We start from the raw sequence: 22,529 nt of genomic DNA, 5'->3' as shown, positions 1-22,529 counted from the left end.
TCTTGGCCACACGGATGAAAGAGAGCTTTAGACAAAGAAGTGGGGGCAAGCTTTTTAAAATGAGACGACAGCGAATGAAAGGGATGGATGGAGACAGAGGGGGGAAAAGAAAGGCTCAGGGCTAAATGAATGGAGAGAATAATACAGCAGAGGTATAGAAGGAGGGAAAATATATGCAGAGTATTCCAATTGTGAGAGGGCTCAGTGAACATGTAGAAGCAGCACGAGATGGACACTTACAAGTGAGTGGGGAGTGATGAATGAATGAAGTGAGAGGGAGAAAGGTGCAGACACTTGATAGAAATGATGGAAGATGGGAGGGTGAAATATGAGAGGAAGAAAAGAGGATTCCTGACATGGTGGGAAAAGACCATATTTGACCATCTGGATGATAAATAGTCATCAGACAGTAAAAGAAAAAAAGTCAAAAAATTAAGAATAAAAAAGAAAAAGACGTGGAGCCCGCAGCCCATTTAGTATTTACATTTTTGTGTATCACAGTAACTGCCGCAGTATTTTTTTCTAATACTATTACTACACAAATCGCACATTAACATACATAGACCTTGTTTCAGGCTATATTGAACTTTACAGGCCCATAATTTTTAATCTTATAAGTTTTTATTCTGTACAAAGCTGGTTTGACTGTGAATAGATGATGACAACATGAATAAAGAAAGACAGGGGCAAGGCAAGAGGGCCACTCTAAACTATGTATAACATCAAATGAATCCCACTCTTTATGCCCTTAAACTGCCTCTAAATACTACAGCTAGATTCCTTTTTCAGTGCACCTATTTCAGTCACTGACATGTGACAAAACATAGACCTCTGCTAACCAGTTTATCAAACTGGTTAATACACAAATCTTAGATATTACTGGTTCAAAGTCAGTCATTCCTTGTTGTTACATTTCAATTCTATACACTGAGAGCACCTCTTTCTGTCCATTCTTTTTTTCTATTACTACAAGTCTAGTTTCACAGATGAAGCATACATGCAGTAAGATAAATAATTTAAACTCAAGTCAGAAGGCAGGTGACCCTTGTACCTCATAACTGTCTCCTCATGTCTTCCTTTCTTCCAGTTGCCTTTCCTGCGTAAATGGCTCATTCCCATGCCACTGGTGTAAATATCGCCACATGTGCACACAGAACGCCAATGACTGCTCTTTCCAGGAGGGACGTGTCAACATCTCTGAGGTAAGATTCACATAGGAGGTTTGCACATATTGCTGTCATTTGGAAGAACAGACATTTATGTAGCACTAATGCAATTTTATGTGTATTCACCATGACATAAAGTCCAAGATGCAATGTAACTGAGCAAATCTGTCACACTTCCTCATGATATAATACATCTTCTACCACATATACTATGCTTGCATCTCTCACATGCAAACATAAACTATAGCAACATAGGCACAAATTGCATTCACCTGCACACACACCTTTGCCTTCATACCTTCTATGGCTTTTGCCTCAGGGTTACCTCACATCACCCTGCTGTGTGTGTCTGCTGTCTGTATGTGTGATTGTGGCTCTTGGCACAGTGACAACAGCTTGTGTACTGTGCAGCAATAATTCTGTCGTGGCCCATAAGGCCATAAGCAGGCTGGGATGAATGACTGTCTATGGAAATATTGCCTTGTTCTTACATAGCCAAATGCTGCATTAGCATAAAAGCTAATATCAGTCATGCCGAGCGGCGGCTACAGTGGGCGACATGCATACCGTAATAAGTGTTTGTCAACTGCTGGAGTGTATACAAGGACATTAGTGATGGACACAGCCATGTTGTTTTTTCACCTCACCTTTTCTCTCCCATACATACCATGCACAGTCTTGTATTTATAAAATAGGCACAGAAAAAAATGCATCCAAATACATATCTTCTCAATGAACTTATGCATGTAAACACACTCCCAAGTCAACAAAAGTCATGTCATTGCATTATCTCATTGATGACTCACTCACAAAATTATACAAAAACACATCCTATCCTATCCTGTCCCACCCTATCTCCTTATATTTGTGGTTTGACTCTCCCTGTTACCTCTGTGTGGATTAAAGCCCCCTTGTTGGCCAGACTGAATTATTGGCTTTTATTAATTGTCAAACTTTATCCAGTTATTTTCCTCTTTATCTCTCCTCGCAACTGGAACTGTGCAGTATCCCAAACACTAGCATGCTAAACAGCAGGCTTCATGCCTGTGCAAAACAACACAGGGGCCCAGCCTTCACGCCTCACAGAGCTAACATTAGCGGATTAGTGCGCCCATCTGCAAGACATGGGGAGAGCGCTGGCGAGCGCACTCTGAGCTGAGAAAGGCCAGAGGGGCAACGGATGGATAAACAGGAAAGGCCTGCAGTGACGAAAGGAAAAACAGAGGAAAGCAAGATGCAGAGTGCAAGTAAACATAAACTGAGTAGTAATGTTGGTGAACAGCAGGAGATGAGGGCTCTTGAGGAAAATGCGAGGTGTAGCATGTTTAAGTGTAAGGTCTATATATGTCCACATGCTGGTTTTATTAGCTATTTTAAAAACATGTAAGTGATAGGATTTTTTTTTAATGGCGGATTTTTCCAGTACAGTTCTGATATAGTACATACAGTACATCTGATTTAAAAACATGATATTTATGTAGTATATTTTGAAGCAGAAGTTTGGTTCAAGCCAGTATTGGCACAGAGACAGTACGACAAACAGATGGAGAAAAATGGATGGAGAGGAAGAGGAAGATGAAGTGATTGTGAGAGTAGAAGAGTGAGAGAGGCAGCAGGACCGGCTGACAGTGGCATGTGGACAGAGAGCCCTCTCCTGTCACCTCATCTGCCCAAGAAACCACCGACCACATGCTTCACTAGAGAATCCATCATCTACACTGTCACACACAACCATCGAGAACAACTACTATACTTTGCGTCTTCCATGCACTAAAGGGTAAACATTTTGACAGTCAGATGCATGCACATGCGCGCGCGCACACACACACACACACACACACACACACACACACACACCTACACGTACATACACATACAGTCATTTATCATCCTTCTCATAGCTGCCATATCCATTAGTTGCTCTCAGTGCCCCACCAAGTACAGCTCCTTCTGTAGGCTAGACTTATCCTGTTCCTCTCCAGGGCCCATCTTTCTTTCTCTACCTCATTCTTCACCACTTTGATGCTCATTCACCCCATCTTTTTCTCATCCTTCTTTTTCTTCAGCTTCCTTGGTTTGTGAATTGTATGCTAAAGAGAAGCAAGAGAGGACAGAGATATGCCTTTCCTCCTCAACGCCTTATGGTTTTGCGTCTTTATCTGCTCACATAGTGAGAAGGGTTTGCTATGCCATTGGGGATGTGTATGTGTTTTCACATATGCTTAGGTCCTTAATTTAGACCTCAGATAATCTCTTTTTCCATGCTGCAGGTTAGCCCTGAATACAAATAGCAGTGTTTAACAAGCAAAATCGGCTCCCCTGATAGTAGGCATTTCACTCAGACCTTTGCCGCTATCTCCTGCAGATGGAAGCAGTAGGCAGGATTGGATGAGACTCATTTTCAGACGGTGATAAAAGGCCAGATCGAAGTTTTCACACAGAGTTGAGGAGTGGGCGCTCTTCACATTGTTCTCTTTTTTCCACTGGCTTGAGAGAAATGCTAAAACCTTAAAAAAAAAAAAAAAAAAAAAAAAAGAGTTGAGGCTCAATAAAAAAAATCAATAAGCATCAGTGTCATCTGAATATAATAAGCATTTGACAGGCAAACATCAACCATTTCTTCCCCTCTATCCCGAATTTCTTTCCTATTTTTTTCTCTTCTAGTTTTCCACTCTTTTCTGACAATATCTGAATCTTGTGTTACCATAGCAACCCAGAGGCTCCATGTGTTGCAGATGAGGACTTTTTTCTCCCCTTCTTATTTATTTTATTTTTTCCTTCTCACACAACCGGAACATTCTCATCCATCTGAAATTTGACCGCATTACATTGTATGAAATACGATTTTTTTGGTGACTTTTAAGCAAACAAATAGAGAAGTGAAAAGTAAGACGATATAACAAAAAATGTATTGAACAAGCCAGCTGAGGAGTAAAGACGCTGTTTGTTTTTGTGAAAATACTGTGTCGATAGAGGAAAGAAATGGATAGACAGAGTAAGTGGGGAGGAAATAAATATAATGAGTGACATTTCCAAATCAAATATGCATGAATCAACAATGCCTCCAATGGCACAACAAACAAATTCTGAATTAAGGAGCGACCGTGTGGAAAATTGCAGCGAGGAGTAAGAGTTACTTTATTATAAAAACCAAAAAGGTGGAGAGAGAGGAAGGTTAGATTGAAAGAAAGAAAAAAAACTCTGCGAAATTATTTCTTTAACTATATAGTGAACTTTCCCCTTTCTTCCTTTGTCTCATTTCCCTTTTTAAGAAGCTTGATTGCCATTTCTTCTTCCACTTTTGTCCTTTCTTTCTCTTCCTCCTCCTCCCCATCTTCTCCCTGCTTCCAAACCCCTGGAGAGAAAGCTCTGTTCTGAGCCAAAGCCTTGATGAGTGCCAGGCAAGGTTCAGGCTGGTTGGGCTCAGCTATGTTAAGACATGCTTACGTGTTTGTTTTCCTGCAAAGCAAGGCTCAGTCTCACTCGAGCAATCAAGGCAGCGGTTAACTTGATTGAGATTTGTGGATATGCAGCACTGCCCCTACCCCATGCGCACATGCACACACCACCCCCATTCTCTGGCTGCCCCCCCCCCCCCAACCCATTTCCCCTTCCATCTGTGTCTTTCTTTGCTGTATGCCTTACGTTTTGAATAATCCCAAAATTGTTTGTTTTGGGTATAGATCCAGACTCAGCAGACTGAGGAAAATATAAGAATAATGGATATCACATACAAGATATTAACATTCCTTGTGTTTCTTCCAAATGTGGTTTAGTGGTTAGAATTTATGTCCAAACTCTAAAGTCTGTCAGGATGTAGCTATTAAAGCCATCACACTGTCTTGTACTTTATTTGAAATTGAATGTGGTGTTCATTGGCACACACTTTTCTGCTTCTAACCGATCTCTGTAGCTTTTCCATCACTGTCCACTTCTATATTCATTTTTGCCTCGTGTCTTCCATGTCTGTGTGACAAGGAATGTATGGCTCCAGTGATAAATCTTTCACTCTTTCATAAATTCAGCACCTTTCGTTTGCGCGTGTGCTTCTCTCTGCATGGATGCGTGATGGGCTAAATGTTGCACAAAGACAGAAAACAATGTTAACATGGACAATAAGCAAAGTGTAAAAAGGACAATTCACCATTTAGGACCGTATTGCAAGAATGTTTCTCAGTTTGAAGTTGGTGCTAAGCAACAATGTGACAGGAAGGTGTTAGTCCTGGCCAAGAAATAGTCTGATAATCTGGGAGATATGTGTTAATTAGTGAGCCTTGCTGGTGCTTATAATCACATTTTAATACATTTCAACACACCCAGTGTTTTGTCCTGCTCACCTAAGCTACTGCTTGCTTCAGCTACATATTCACCAAGGTGATATGACAGTAGTATCAGCATCCTCATCTTACTAAAAAGGGGGAAATAAGCTTCTTTCCGAATATGCTGAATATGCTTTAACACACACAATATAGTACAGATGTCACTTATACACAGTGCAGATAAACTTGTTCCAGTATTAGACACACTTGCACACAGCTCTGCTGTCTGTTCCCAGTTACTCAGAAGTGATATTAGTGTATGACACATCGTCCCTAGACACTAACAGAAGAGGCTCCATATAAGCTGCCCTCTGAATAAAGCATAACAATACACAGGAATATACAGTATCTCTCGCACACCCTTAACCAAGTGCATACACACACATTCTTGAAGTCACAGAAACACGTTTATGTTTTTTCCTGTCTTTCTGTCTCTGACACACACACACACACACACACACACACACACACACACACACACACACACACCACGGCTGACGGTTATTTGTGATGGAGGTGTGAAGGCCCTGGACCGTGACATTCTGGCACATACTGTTTGCCCTGGCTGGTACTCAGACATGGAGCAGTACACACACACACACACACACACACTCACACACTCCAGAGAAGGACATCCCACAGATTGTAGGCCACGGCTGCTTGAGGGGCCTAGCTGTGTGCATGGACATACATGTGTGCTTGACTGTACTGCTTTAACTAGTGTGTACGTGTGTGTGTCTGTGTTTGTGTGACTGTCACTGGTTCTTATCAGGCAAAGCACAACCAGCAGCACAGGGCTGCAGGGGGCATGTGGGCGAGGGGGGAGTGGGCGAGTGGTTGAATAATATTCATCCTTTCCTTTTTATGCTTTCCCTTTCTCCCCTCCAGTCCCTTTATCTGTTGCAGTATCTGCCTTCACTCCTCATCATTCTCCTTTATTTTTTCCCTCTTTTCTCTTCCCAAACTGTGTCTTCAGCCAAATCATGTGCTGGCACATGTCATTCACCTTTTTCTGTCCATTTTTACAACCTACAGTCTCCATTCTTATCCACGTTTATCATACACAACATCCCTTTGAAATTATTTTCATTATTTGCTCTTTTAATCATTAATAAATGTACTTCCTCTCTCCACCTAAGTGCACATGTATCTCATAGGTGGACTCATGTAGGCACACACCCATGTGCATGTGTTTTGGCCCAATGTTAGGGGGAAACACACCTAAGCCATATTTAATAAAATAATATAATAATAAAAACAATGTTGGGATGAGGGAAGAAATACATGAGAAAACTGCTGGAGGTAGTTGTAATACCCCCCATGCACTTCTCCAGAACAATGTTGTCTTTCCAGTGGTGTGCGTATTTCACTGAAGACAAACCAAAGACGGATGGAGGTGCCGTAATTGAGACCAGATGTAAACAGAGAGAGAAGGGAAGAAGGGAAATAAAAGTAAAGAAAGAAACAAAGACAAGGGCAGGGAGGCGAGTAGAGAAAGTCTGGCAATAACAAGCAGCAGATTACATTCAGACTGACGCAATTTATTTTCCTAATGCTCTCCATGATTGGGGAAAGGAGGGAGAAAGCAAAAAAGAGGGAACATGGAGAGGAAGTGGAGGCGACAGGGTGAAGTAACCGCATGCCTGCTTTGCCAGATGGATCTTAGTCGGACTGTGACCGGCTAGTGTTTAACCCTTGATTTGGTAGCGATGCACCTCTTTTCGCTATTCAGACTCCTTCTGACAGCCTTCCAACCCTCCCTCCCTTTGTGAACTTTCTCTGGAAACTTCTCAGACACATGTCCAGGAGTCAATAATCAAATTCCCACTTTGGGGAAATCAGAGTGGAAATGTATCAGGTGTTTTGGCAAACTGCCTTGTACATGCCTGTAATTTCTTAAGAGAGAACAACACAGTGAACCGAGGAGTCTTAAGCAATTTTATTTTTTGTTCCTGGTAATGTTTTTGTACATTGTTAGTCATCCATGTGTCTCCTTCCAACACAGTCATACTGTTATGTGTGTTTGGGATTCAGTTGTTCTGTACACTCACACACAGATGTGTTCATAGGCAGCCACACACATGATTTGTCACATACACATGCAGATATTTCATCTTTTTCTCTCTATGGCTATTTTTAGCTTCACCGTCCTAGAGCTTATCTTTTCTCTGCTTCAGCTCTCCCTTATGTTTTTTCAGAAGCTTTCTCTAAAATCCCTTCAGTTACTCTTGAAGCATCCTCGCATCGTGCATCAATCCCTTACCGACAGAAGGCAGGGAGGGTGGGTCGCCCTGGCTGGGAGACACTGTGGAGAGAGCAGCCTGTCGTATTCCTAAGAAGTATGCTTAGTAGACAAATGCACAAGGACAGTAGAGTTATTCTTATGGAAAAGTGTGTGGTAAGGCAAATGCAGCTCACTTTAAATGTTATATTTAGGCAGATTTGAAGGACGCTATCTTGGGCTAATTGGTTAAAAAATGTTAATCCCTGTATGACACTGAGAATTTGTGAAGTAGTCACTTGAATTCCTCACTGGCAAGCACAAGCTTTAGGTGTATCACTACTGCTGGGGTCATTCTCTTTTTGATGTAATCCTCTGCCACACAGCAGGCCCTTTGAGTGTCGCGAGTGAAGCGAGTATCCAAGTCAGTGTGTAGGAATGATTCACACAAAGACACACTGGAATATGATGACATGATAAATGCACAGGGGTTTGCAACAGCTTGTTTTTAGTATTTAGTGTTTTTAGTGCGTCTTTGAGTGTGTGTCAGTCACAGGTCCCAGTGGTTTAATTATTCAGCCTGTATTAAATCTTCATTTCCGCAGCCCTCGCAGTCAGTCCGCCTAATGGTGAACACAGATGAATATTACATTTTCGCCATCCAACCCTCTGTGTGTGTGTGTGCGTGTGTGTGTGTTTGTGTATCAGAGAGGGGAAGAGATAAAATGCAGAGTCACTGAGAGAAAGTTGGAGGCAGATGAATAACACTACAAAGCGAGCTGAAGGAAAAACAAACTCCAAGGTGCTTGGAGAGCAGAGCAGGATAGAGACTGTGATTGAGAAACAGTGACTGCCTGCTGGGATGGAAAGGCTTAGAGAAAGAGAAGGAGAAAAAAAAAGTCCTGCAGCGTACTGCGTTGTCCAATCTCATAAGACCAGCTAACTGTCTCTGTCATGTCAGGCTTTTCACCGTGTTGTTTTAGTAAAGTGTCCTGCACTGGTTTTTAAACTGACCTCCATTTTATTGCCACAGTTGTATTCCCATGGAAAGATGATTAGTGATCCTCTACATAAAAGCTTTGAGAGGGACTATTCTGGAGCCAGTGGAGCTTTTACATTGTCTGAATTTATTTCTTGATACTGTTTCAGAAAAGTTTAAGTAGGAGTCATTTTCTGTAGTTTGCTTTGTTAGTGACACAATTCAATGTTAATGGGCTCAACATTCTACATGCTGCTGCCTTTTTTCTTGACTGAATGCTGCAGCAAAATGAAAATGTGACAAAATGGCTGTATACTATTAAATTGCAAATTATTTCCTCTCATTGCATGTCTTCTCCTTGTTAATGAGCAGGTAGAAGTAGTAGCTGATAGAACAGCATGTATCTGAAATCAAGGTTGGTGTCTGAACAGCTGAAAAGTGCAAGTTTTGATAGCTGCTGACATATCTAGGTTAAAATGATAACAGGGTGCCACCCCCCTTTCCCCACATGACTCTATGAAAACCCATAAGGGGAGAATAAAAAAGACTGAAAACATATTCACAAACTCTTGCTTTTTATAGAACACTGTGGTTTCTGTGTTGAGGGCATAAATTGTGTAGGGTTAGCAGCTTGCTTGTATGTCAAGGATAACGGATTAGAATATGAAATCAACATGTATGTGTGCCTGAGCTTTAAATCAAAGTGTGTGCAAAGTGTGTCTGTTTATGTATGAACAGTATAAGAGGAACATGTACATGAACATGAACACAGTATGTAGGTAGATCCAGTCAAGCACCTGCTCTGTGAGACTTTGATAATCCATGCTGAATAGCATTCATGTCACACATTTCTCTGCATCTCGCTTTTAATTCAAACTCTTCTTTCCATGCTCTTTCATTCCACTGCAGTCACTCACTTTTCCCATTTACTCCTCATCTCTCCCTCTCTCCATCTCTGCCTCCCTGCATCACTTCTCTGCTCAGAAACGAAGGGCGTGGGCGGACAATCTCACAGTCCCTTTCAAGGTTCAAAGTCCTTTTTCTTCCTCCGCTTCCCTCGCTCCTGCACTGTTCTACATGTTGCTGCCTTATTAAGTTGTTCCACCCTCTCCCCCCATCCCTCCCCCACACCAAGTGTCTAGTTGGGCACAGAAACTCTTTGTGGTTTCTGCCTGCTAATGAGCCTGTCTCACTTTCACTTACGTTTTCATGCTACCACACCCTGCAGGTTCTGTAGACATTTATTTTAAACTATTCTCACAAACATATGTACAGTTTTGTTCCATACAGTGATCCAGTAATGTAGATTATAACCTATATTTTGTACATAGACGCCCGCCGGCACACATCTCATCTTTAATAGCAGACTGACTCTTCTCTTCCTGGAGTCTGGTAGAAGTCCTAACGAATCATACACACACATTTAAACACACAGCAGCTGGTAAACAGAAGATGAGGGAAATGGGGAATATGTGGCCCTAGCTTTGACAGTATGATGTATAATATGTCATGGCAAGATATTACATGGTTTATATTAATTAAGGAATTATTTGGAAGCAGACTTCTGTTAACCATATGGTTGGAAATGTCAATAGAATTTCCTATATCATGTACTAACATTTTTCTCAAAGACTGGAACTTCTCATCTATAAGTTGAACAGCCATGCACCTAGTTAACATCGTACTTAGCAGAATTTAAACATCATCCAACCCTGAACTGGCTCACCTGATATTTAAGCTTTTGTTTTTCTTCCTGTTCTGTAGTTTATATGTATTTACACTTCCTATTCATGAGGAAAGACAAATGGCTGGTGGATAGAGACTAACTTAATTCTACTTTGGGCTGTATGTTTGTATATGATTTTTTTGGGTGCCACCTGCCCAGAGCTTAAAGAAAGTAGAGCAGTACTGCTGCAAAATTGTTGTTGTTGCTTATTGGAAAGGGATGAAAGTTTTTACAAAGGTCAGACATTTCATTCCCATTGGAGGTACACACAGCCAAAACGTGACATACATTGTCATGCACCTAATGCCACATGTTATAATACAAAATTAATATATAGTGGATTGTAAGAAGGCTCTTTAGTTCAAGGGTGGAGACAGTTCTTTGGTTTCCTGGGTGAGACCTCTATCACGCAGCCTAGGGGAGCATGTTGACAGGCAGTGGGGGAGCATTCAACACTGTTCACATACCCCTTTGTCAGACCCGTGAAAAGACACACACACACACACACACACACACACACACACACACACACACACACACACACACACACACACACACACACACACACAGAGTCCCTCTTATTTGTACCACTGTGGCCCCCTCGCTCCACTGCTACCACCCATGCTATCTCATCTCTCCCCCAGGCTTCCTGTATCGCTTTACTTCATTATTTAGCATGTTATTTTTTTCTCCTCCCTGATCTATAGTCTCCACATCACAGAGGCAGCTAATTAATTATGGATGGACTTGGGGTGGGCTGAAGGAGATTGGGGGGACTTTAAAAAAAAAAAAAAACGTCCAGACACTCGTCTCATTACATATGCGCAGTGTTTTTGGAGCTTTATTAATTTATATCTTGTCAGGCTACGCCAAATCCTTCAGAACTCTTTTGGTTTTTTTAATACATTTATTTATATTGCACCCTGCTAATGCTGCTTCATCCTCCTACCCCCCACTCTCCCCCCTCTATTCTGTATGTCTTGATTCTAATCTCTCACCTTCCACATATCAGCAGGAACACATGCACTGACTGTCTCATTATCTGTTCTTGGTGGATGTTAAAAGGTGTTTTGCTCACCTACGAGTAGAGATTATCTCATCTGCCCGCCAAACACTTGTTTTATTTATTTTTTTTTCATGTGCTATTTTTCCCTCCTTCTGCTGGTGTGGAAGAAGGTGATTTGGTTGTAAACAATCAGAGCACACTGAAAATGAGGGAAGGAATATTTTGGAAATGGTTTGACCTAGAACGACAGCTGCTCTTCTTTGAGAAAGCTCATGGCAACGCTGTCAAAACTGGGCATTAATAGAAAGATGTCAAAAAAATTAGGTCAAACACGAAATGATTGTAAGTTATTATTAAATGATGGTTTGGGCTTATTTTTGTTTCAAAAATAAACCAGAGTTTTGAAAATGGAACATATTAGTTCAATAAAATATCTATCAACAGCAACTACATTCATACATATCTGCTCTCATTCTACATGCTGGAAATTCACTTAATATATACAATACATCTTAATAATCTACAGAAATTGTGCCTTTACTGTTAATGAACTGCAGGACTAGCCTTAGGCAAAAAAAGGAAACAGTCGTTTTGGGGAAAACAAACAGAGAGGTAAGGAAAGTCCTCTGGCTGCTTGGTTGTGGATGGAAGTTTAGAACATTGGATGTCCTCCGTAAAAATACACCATAACACCTGCACTTTAATCAGGGTGTGAGATTATACATCACAGCTAATGGTGGATTGTTGTTTCCTCAACTGGTCATCAGCTGCATGCTCAGTAAAAAAACTATTTGGCAAAGCAGTTTTCTGCTACAGTTTTCACATCTGTTTGTGCTGAAAATGTTCATGAAGAGTTCAGAATGCTAAGTAATCAGAATCTCAAAATTAAGCAGATGTTTCTGTGCCGAGTTCTGCAGTAGAGGAAGCATTTGTGGCATTCCTTCAGGCATCCTTTCCACTTTACACTCACATGCAACCTTCCTATAAAGGCAAGGCGCTTTTTTCTGTGCAAAAAAAGGTCCCTGGACTTGTCTGTTTGTATGAAGAGAAAGGCTGTAACTGTCATTCAGTCATCTGTTGATTCAGGTGTTTCACTGAATCAGCCCCCCGAATACCTGTAACCATCCCAGAGGTATTTACGGCAGACACCATATCTTGTAGATATTGTACATATACTGGCACATGCATGCTCATTAAAAACTTTTTCTGCACACTCCTCTCACTTGCTCCTGCCTTTGGTCCTCCTGAAATGCAATGAATGGAGTGTCACATCTGGCCAAGAAAACCACAGCATTTGTCTTCACAGATGAATTGAAAGCTGAGAAGTCAGGAAAAGGGGGAGGGAAAGAGGAAGAAGGATCTCTTCCAGCTTCAAACAATCCCCCCGGTGAAATATTGTTTCAATGTACTCTGCGCTTTGTAGCCCTAATGCAGGGCTTTGAACTGTTTTGGCACCTGTCAGATATACTAATGAAATAGTTTCTCTCTGCAGACCACATTTCCCTTTATCCCAGTCCCTTTCCCTCTGTATCCACCTTTTTTCCTCCCACTTACCTCCTTCTCCTTCCTAAAACTCCTTTCCATTCTGCCTGGGATGCAGTGTGACCTTGTATCTGAGAAACCAGGTTCTTTGTGTGGTGTAATTTCTGAACCCTTGCAACATGTCGCCCATGAACTATCCCAGCACTGGTTCACTTCCTGTTGGCTTGTGTTACCGTTAAAGTCTTTGATGTTCTGCACTGGAGTTCTGATTCATTTTCTGTAGCGGCAGGCCACCTAGCCTTTCTGACATATTTTCCTATGTGCAGTACTCACTAAAACCTGTTTTCTATTTCTGTATACAGTAACAGAACAGAGATTGGCCACTACTTTCCAAAATCTAATTACTAAATCAAATTGTTCATGGGCCAACTACATTTAACCCAGTTTTTTTTTCTTACTGAACACTAGCTTGAGATGGCAATATACTGTAAAGCACTGAAAGTGGGAAAGATGGCTGCCAGAGAAAACAAGAAGCAGATAGCCAAGCTGACACAAAGTCAATAGACAGATGAATAAAACATCTCTTAGCTGCATTTTGCACTACAGGCTGTGCTAGCATCTGACACACTGTCTTCTACAAGGTAGCTTTAGCAGCAGGATGTGCTTGTGGAGCCTGGGATGATGCAAGCCCAAAGCTTTTGACATGAGCATTCATTTTACTGAGACATGACTTCAAAAGCCACAAGTGCAAATCAATCTTGACTTCCTTCTCTATCTGTCTATCTCTCTTTCTTTGGGCCCTCCATCAATTTTCAAAGCATTGTCTGAGGCCCCAGGCAGTTAATTAAGAAGGATGTTGTCAGGGGCCGTGGGTACATGGTGTGGGATCAAGCTAGATGGATGGAAGAATGTATTGAGGGGATGGATAAAGAGAGCAAAAAGGTGCAAAGAGGACCGGGCATCTCATCATCCTCACATTTCCAGTCTAAAATTGATCCTCTCCACTTTTTTGTCGTTCTTTTTTGTCGTTGTCTTTTTTTTTTTACCCTTCCACTTCTTTGCATTCCTGTTATTCCTTTTCTCACATCAACAGCTGTGTGACTTTACCATTTCACGTTGACTCTTTTTGAATTTTACTCCTTTCATCCCCTCTTCATTCCCCTCTTCTCTCCTCCATTCTGTTCCTAACTTCCTACTCCCAAGTCATCCATTTTACCTCCTCTCCATCCCTCACTCACCCACCTTGCTCCTTGCTGATTATACATCAGGTCTTCTGTAGCCCGCATCTCCCTCCTATGCTATTCCCAACTCTCATTATGTGTTGTGCATTTGTTTGTGTGTGATCAGAAACACAAGGCCAGGGCTAAGCAGGCTAATGAACAAACTCCGGCATTGTGTTCAGGCCCAAGGGATGCACTGTAGCTTCTAATGTACAACAGCTCAGAGTAGAGGAGGGGAGAGAAAAATTCACTGACAGGGAGCCAGCTATCTGCTTAAAGGAAAAGCTCCGTCGAGGAATAAAGCAAAGAGTATGCGGTGCCTTGTGTGAAGTGAATATTTTTACAAGAATCCAGTCGGTGTTTTCTCGGTTCAAATTCTTTTGACTTGTCAGCCGAAGTGTGTTGTTCTGTACAGCAGCACTCACTTAAGATACTTCGACAACTGGACAAGATGAATAATAAAAGTGTTTTGTGATTGTGAAAATGGTAATTGTTCTAAATAATTTATTAATTGATCAGTGTTTTACCTAAGATAACAACAAAAAATTCCCAAAGTCTCTCATTCTCAGGGTTGAGTCCTGTGCTGCTGCCAAATCATGGCATGAACAATGAAATGACTTCATTCCTTCCAGCACATGCAAACATGCAAGTTTGACAAAACACTGTATGCTGAGTGGATCATCTTGTCTTAGTTTAGTGCAGTCATTCACTCATTGATACAACTACACATTAATAAACCAATTAGTCTAACACATCTATGCATGGATACATATACCTTCCAGGGTTATGTACTCCAATGAGCCAGTGGAGTGTTTCCACATAATCTAAACTCTTGTCAGCTCTGGCCAGTATCACTGACTAATGCCCACGCACAAACATACACGCTCACAAGCAAATACAAAGTTTATGAGCTCATTACTCCACGCATGGACATAATACACTGGAGTCTTACTGCCATGACAGTGCAGCACTGTTGTGATGAGAATAGCTTTAGTGGGTAGATATTTTTTGTGAACTCTGAGAAGCCCTCTTGCTCAAGTCTTGTTGTGCAGCTTTTATATCTGGTGCAAGGCCAGTGGGAATGTTGCACAAGCCTGTAACATATGAACAGTGCATCACAGCATAGCTTTTCAGATGCGAATTCATGGTTTGATGTCTTTTTTTAAAATAAAATTATCAACAAATTGTTAATTTCATCACCTCTTCTCTTAGTGCTATTTGTGCCTTGTGCCTGATTACACTGAATGATGTCACCCTCTTTCTTCCATAATTGTCTCCTGTGGAGAAGTTAATTATTTTTTTGTTTTGTTTTTCCTAAATCTCCAGGACTGTCCCCAGATTCTGCCTTCAACCCAGATCTACATTCCTGTTGGGGTGACAAAGCCGATCACCTTAGCTGCCAGAAATCTGCCCCAGCCCCAGTCAGGGCAGAGGAACTACGAGTGCGTCTTCCACATCCAGGGAGAGACCCACAGCGTTCCCGCTTTGCGCTTCAATAGCACCTCCATCCAGTGCCAGAAAACAGCAGTGAGTAAAAATGAACAATAATAATAAGATTTTGGGGTAATCTGGGTATGTTGTGGGATGCCATTTTAACACAGGTGATCGTGGAGGTAATAGTGATGTGCTATTGAGTCAAACCAAAATAAATGGGTGCCATTTGGGTGTTGTTTACAGGGTGCGTTTAGTTGCTGTTTTGTGTTTTAGGAGGATTCATGTTAAAAGATGCAAAGGTGACAGTTGGGTAACAACAAAATGATGTATGCCATTTCACCTCAGGTACTGGCAAAATAGAAGTACTGTGTGAATAAGCCAAGAAATCCAAATACAGAGACAGAGCAGAAATTATTCTTTATACTCTTACTTGAACTAATGTAAGCTGCCCGATAACTAAATCATGCTCCCAGAGAGGATCTTGATTTGGTCAAGGTTTAAATAATGGCCTTCTACAACTAATGCGCACTTTGGACACTAAGCATGCTCAATGACCTAATAGATCACCATGTGTTACTTAGACATTTGCTTGGACACAATCTAGATAAATTAGCTAATGCAGATACTTACCAAGAGATCACATTTAAATAAATACACTTAAGTATATTAATTATTATTTCCCCGTGTATATGAGGTCAAAATCATTATAGTTGATTTTAGGTTGAGCAATATATAATTTGTTTTATTGGTCCAGTGTGAAGCTGTGATGGTCCACTATGTTTTTGTTCAGTGCTTCCATGATTTTTATAGTGTGTGTGTGTGTGTGTGTGTGTGTGTCTGCCTGCCTGCCTGCCTGCCTGCGTCTGTGTGTGTGTGTGTGTGTGTGTGTACAGGTGCATTTCGACCAATGCCTGTTCTGTGTGTTGAAATATGGTTGTGTATATGTGTGTGTTTGCCAGGCTTCAACTAAGCGTGACAGATAAGAGGTAGCTAGCAACACGCTTCACTGAGGCTGAAAATGTGAAGAGGAAGTCTGTCTCTGAACCTAGTTGAGAGCGGATTGATCATGTTTACACCTCAACTCTATACCTCTGCCTCTCCCTTCCTCTCTCTTTCTGTAGCGCTCATCCTTCTCTGTGCCTCTCCCTCCATCTGTCATACTTTCTTCTTCCTGCCATCCCCTGCTTTCCTCGCTGCCTCCTCCTTGTCTCTCACACACTCACTTCTGCTGCTTACCTCTGTCCTTGTCTGTTTCTGTCTTGAGGCATAATACAACGCAACAGTGAGATGAGACGAGACCTGGTGATGTTGGTTTTGTTTTAGAGGTGGGTGACACAGCTGTCACCACAGCATGTCGCACATGGAAGAAAATATATGAAAGCTTAAAATTAAGTAGAAACATTCAGAAGTTGTTAAGTCTGTTTAATCAGCTTTAGCACCTTGAAAAAGTCTGTATACTCCTACACGTTGTCATAATAGTCAGTCATATAGCAGACACACATGTACAGCACACCAGCCACTGTGACAGCCAGCGCAACGTTTGATTCTGTCTGCATCGACGGGCAGTCTTCAGGTGCTGGCACACACTAGCCAATTGTATGTGAAAGCAGCACTAATTAGCTAGCGACAGGGTTGTCTCTCCACAGAGATGTCTGTTTATTGACTGTTTATTGTAGCTGCAAGGCCAGTGCTAATCAGCAGCAAAGCCTAGCTGCAGCCAAAAGCTGAATTTCTCCATTTGATGTCCACAAAGCAGACATGCTAGGAGCAATTAGCCTTGGCCTGTCAGCGCTTAGCCCTTGTTAGCAATTAGCTGTGCCAACTTGACTGTGCGGTCAGATATTGATGCAGTGTGTTCATCAAGTCTGCATGAGGCCATACTTGGATTCAGTGGATGAAAAGGTGCCAGCTGCATGAACTTGCCATTAAGGCATATTTCATCCAGGCCTGAGCTTATGAGTATAATTATCTATCATGAATTATTATTAGGACGTGAGTCTTATTATAGCTCTGGAGCCATATTTCAAAAGAATGAGGGACTTAAATATTAGTTTATCCGTTTATAGACCTTCACATCTCTACTTTTCATCTGCACCCCTACATGTTTGTTCATACTTTGACAGTGTTCAGCACCAACTCAATGAATCATGTATGACTCTGCAGTAGAAATAGACTTCATCTGCATGAAAGCTGCACACAGTACACAGTGCAGCTTTGGCGTGCAGGCTCACAGCTATGGGCACAGCACCGATTAGAGGTTAATCGTGTCTAAGTGTGTATACATGTGCATTCTTTAGTATAGCTGTGTACAGTGTGTGGGGTTTGGGTAGTCGAAAGGTGTGTTGGGCATGTTCGCTAATCAATGGGATAAACAGGGGGTGCTAATCCACAGTTTGTGTTTGAGGTGCAGATAAGTGTTTGCCACTGTGTAAACTGACACATTTACTCACTGAGGGCAAAAGAAGAGACAAGAGGGCTGTGGTGAAAATTCCTCTAAAGTAAAAATAAAAATAGATGAGTAAGACAGGACAGGGAGGAGAAGTTGAGGCAACAGTAGAGAAGGATGGGGGAAAAGACAGGGAGAGAGGTAACACTAGATAGTGGAAAACAGCAAAAAATGGAGATGAGAGGAGAGAAGATAGACTAGGGAAATTGGCACACAGTAGACTATTTCAGGTGGTATGAATGGAGAAAAGGGAGAGGGAGAGCGATATTGAAGCAAACGGAGAAAAAAAGAGATGATAGTGTGAGAGAGACAATCAGCTTGAAAAGTCTCCCCTGAGGCCAAAACTCATTCTCCTCTGTTTCATACAGTATCATCACACTATCCAAAGGAAGATAACTATCCACAGGACATCCAGGATATCCATAGTGGGATCATGTTTAAACTCCAGTTTCCCATACTTTACTCCTTTTACAGTGAACATAATAACTCAATACACTTATATAGTATCCCCTAACAGGAGGCTGTCAATAACACACTGTATATGTGACACACATGATATGTGATAGTGTAATTTCAGCTCCCTGCAAACTTTGTCAGGTATTGACTTTTCATATCTGCTTATGAGGAAAATTATGGGTGCTGTGGTATTGGTGGTAAGATTACTGTACATACTAACTAATCCCAAAAGGGAAAGGCCATGCATAACATAAAACATGAGAAAGAATGCAGCAGAATGTAGCTTTTACAAGCAGGGGCCTAAAGCGAACAGGCCTCTCTATATTCAAGGTGTTAAAACTTAGGGTATGGGGTTTAAAAGTTGCTCAATCCTCAATGTTTTACTGTTTTACATTTTTAAAATTTTAATATTGTGAAAGAAGTGGTTCATTACACATTTTTCCTTTCTCACTTTAGAAGTTGGTTATGCAGCCAAACATAATTTTACATTTTTGGAACTCGCGAAAGTTGATGAAATGGCAGATTGTCCAAGGTCCTACAGCAAGTTAATTGGAGAAACACACTGATTATTTTTGTTAAAATAAAGTGTCCTCTCCATATTTCTTTTTGCCAAACAAGCCCACATTACCACTGACACATACCGAGCCATCCGCCAGGCCTTATGGTAGCAGTTAATGCCGGTCAGCAGCAACCAACACAACAAGATGGTGTCTGCAACGGTTCCTTCTGGTTTTCTGACCCTGCCCAGGCAGCTTCCTGGTGTGTGTGGGCCAATCAGAGGCTGAGGTGGGGGTGGCGGGGCCAATAGGATGCTGAGCTGTGGGCTGGGAAGTTGTGCTTAAAGTGCCAGAGGAGTCATGGGAGTGAATAAACACATACACACACACTCCGGGGTCAGAGAGGCTGATGAAGCACAGCTGGTTGTCTCTGGAGGCCAGCACTGAGAGAAGAGGATTGCAGTGTTCAAGACATCTTCCTCTGTTCTTTTATCTTTCTCTTAGCTTTTTGTCCATTTGTGTCTCCATTTTTGTCGTCCTCTTTCCCTCTTTATCCTTCTTTCCTTTTTCTCCCTGTAGGGCAGGGATGAGAGGACAGATAATATCTGCACAGGCCTTACACTATTACCTTCCGTCTGATAAACCACTAGGCCACTCCATCACCCTCTTTCTCTCACTCCTTCAACAGTAAGAAAAAAACAAGAAGCAGACTAGGGAACCGGAGGTGAAAATCTAGTTTGGGATAGGGTGTGTGTTTGTGTGCTTCTTCTGTGTGTATAGAGAGCAGCTGTTTGTTAAAGGAGAGATGTGAAGTATCAGGGGTCTTTATGGCATCCAATTAAGGCAGATAAAATGATGATGAATTGCAGTCGAGCAGCGGATATGGACTCCTGTGTGTGTGTTTGTGGGTGTGGAGCAAGCACACATACACATACACATATTCAGGAAGACAACAGAATAAGAAGGCAAAGGAAACAAGCCAAACAATCTTGGAGAAGATTCTTTTGGGGAAAAGAGAAAAGGAAAGCAGGCTGGAAAAAAAGGCAAGGATGTTTTGGGGCGGAGAGAGAAGAGGGAGCGGTGCGAAAGATAGATGAGGAGGAAGAAGAGGAAGAGCATGGTGACTGAGAGAGTTTGGAGGGGGAAAAGGACAAATAATCTGCTCTCTTCCGATGGGAAATAAGAGGAGGCTGGCAAAGAGAGATGGATACGTAGATGAATGGATGGATAGATAGATGGACCAAATAGAGATCTAGAGAGGAGGCCAAACATGTCTGAAGGGAGAGCAGTCTACACTGGTCTAATGGTGTCATACAACTCTGCATGGTGTGTGTGTGTCTGTCTGTGTGTAAGTGTGTGTATGAGAGAGTGAGAGAGAGTATCCTTGTGTAGTTTATGAGCTTTGTTACTAGATGTAACTGACTATAAACCTATATTATGTACATTTTTTCATTTGAATATATTGTATTTAAGGTAATACATAAATTCACACATATGCAGTGGCAGAGATGAGGCTAATGAGGGCCTTGGTGGAGGGTAGACGCAGCAGAGCATGGTACAGGCCAGCCCAGTCTGGCATTGCCCGGCACGGCATAATGAGATATAAACACTCGTCCTGCCACAGCAGTCAGTAGCAGTCAGCAACAACAACAGCAGCAGCACACACTGGCACTGCTGTAATTGGCTTGCAGACATATGTGTGTTGAGAGTGCAAGGGGGATTGTCAGAGCATGGGAAAGTCACTGGAGTTTTAGGGGAATGGCCATAGATTAAAGCCCATTCTCTATTTCTTTGTTCTGTTACTTTGTTTCTTTACCATGTGATAGCTTAGGCGGCCCTGATTAGATTTTGATTTTGGGGCAATACATTGTACACACATATATATATATATATATATATATATTGACTGGGTAACATACTGTTTATATTTACACCAACTGATCTCCAATTCATCTTCCTGTGAAAACACCGGGAGAGAAAGTCAGAAGCCATGCCTGAACTCTTTACCTGACTTTCCTCTCATACAATGCTCCATCCCTCACTCCTCATCACACCTGTCTCCATCTCTCCCTGCTCCTCTTCTCAAGCCTCCTCCTTCCTCTTTTTCCTCTGTTGTGTCATTGGCTTGCTGCCTGTCCTCCTCTCTGACAGGTGAAGAGCAGAGCTCCCATGCTCCTGTCCTGGATAAATAAGAATTAATTGCTGCTCAGCTATCAACATATGCCAGTTTCTCCACCCCATCCTCCACCTCACTTTCGTCATCCATTTCTCATTTCTGTCTCCCTCACTCTATCTCAGCAATCTGTAGCCTGTCCTCGACATACGCTTTCTCTCATAGCAGTGCTCCACCATTTATTTCTCTGCGATGGCTTGATGGGCAAGTGAATCAGCAGAAGTGATTGTTATGGCAAGATTCTCCTGCTATTAGCCTGATGAAACGAGAGGTAGACAACTCAGAGGAAAGACCTCTGCCTATAGTCATGTCTCCCTAACTCCATTTACATTGGTCTAAGTTGCATCCAGAGTTGTTGAACACAAATTTATTCCTAGAGAATAAAGCATGAACAAATCACCAGTAACACTTGTAATAAAGTAGCAAATCAAAGTATGTGATGTTAAAATAAAGCTGCCAGGAGTTGGTGGGAGTGTAGTGTATTTGGCTGGTGTCTCTTTCATTAATTACTTGAACTTAAAAAGAACACCTTGGAATTCATCAGAGTGTATCTTTTGCTAGTGATAACTTGATCTTCCTGAAAATCTTCTGCTATACAAGGTGTGATCGATTACACTTTTCAGTAGTGGCAGAGTCATTTCTGTGTAATAAAAACAAAAATTGTTCAGTTAGAATGAGCATTAACTGCGACGTGTCTACCAAGACAAAGACATCCAGACCTCAGCTAAAGGAAGAAACTATAATTGTTCTCCTAGTTTGTGTCTCTGTAAATAACGCTTTAATTTCTCCACTTGTTTGCACATGTGTACCTGAGGGTGCTACTTCACAGATGGTGAACACATAACCGCAGGTGAGTGAATAGACATAGGTGTGGATGGCTTGCAAAAACTGTTTGCCTGAGCAGGGAAGTTAGTGAAGGCAGAATTACCACAAAAAGAATGATGTGAGTTGACGGAGAGGGAAAGGATGAAGAATATTGAAAATATGGACATTTCTGCAAACAACCAAAACAGCCTTTTGTCCAGGGAGAAGTCTTGCAAGCTTAACACTGGCTTAATGTGTAGCCTGGAAAATAAGAAACATTGGCTATGGCAGCATTATTTTTCCCTCAAGCCAGCACTTTTCTCCCCCTCCCCACTCTCTTTTCCCATCAATGAAGAATGTGTGCAAGCATGTGTGCGTGTGTGTGTGTGTGTGTGTGTGTGTGCGCGCACAAGCGATAAGCTGGGTAACTCTGTCCAGCCATGCTCCAATCCTGTTAGCATTAGCGATTAGCACTGGCTAACGGGCCCCTATTATAGTGGGGGACTGATTCCACTACGCCTGACCCCACACATACAGTATATACACGCACACACACACACTAAGCTATTCGAAGGATTACCACTTGATCCCTGAATTTCT

At 41.9% G+C, this 22,529-nt stretch overlaps 1 protein-coding gene across 5 annotated transcripts in view; it reads left to right on the top strand.

Moving 5' to 3' along the window:
- Positions 1 to 22,529, top strand: part of plxna1b (plexin A1b) — a 179,141-nt gene that overhangs the window by 107,018 nt on the left and 49,594 nt on the right. For all 5 annotated transcript variants that reach the window (XM_026306156.2, XM_026306158.2, XM_026306159.2 and 2 more), the window contains 2 exons: positions 1,088 to 1,202; positions 15,446 to 15,646. In XM_026306156.2, the coding sequence (XP_026161941.1) occupies positions 1,088 to 1,202; positions 15,446 to 15,646 (316 nt within the window). The remainder of the gene's footprint in view (positions 1 to 1,087; positions 1,203 to 15,445; positions 15,647 to 22,529) is intronic.

The sequence above is a fragment of the Mastacembelus armatus genome, chromosome 5, assembly GCF_900324485.2.
Source record: "Mastacembelus armatus chromosome 5, fMasArm1.2, whole genome shotgun sequence".
Lineage (NCBI taxonomy): Eukaryota > Metazoa > Chordata > Actinopteri > Synbranchiformes > Mastacembelidae > Mastacembelus > Mastacembelus armatus.
This window is presented reverse-complemented; position numbering and strand designations above follow the sequence as displayed.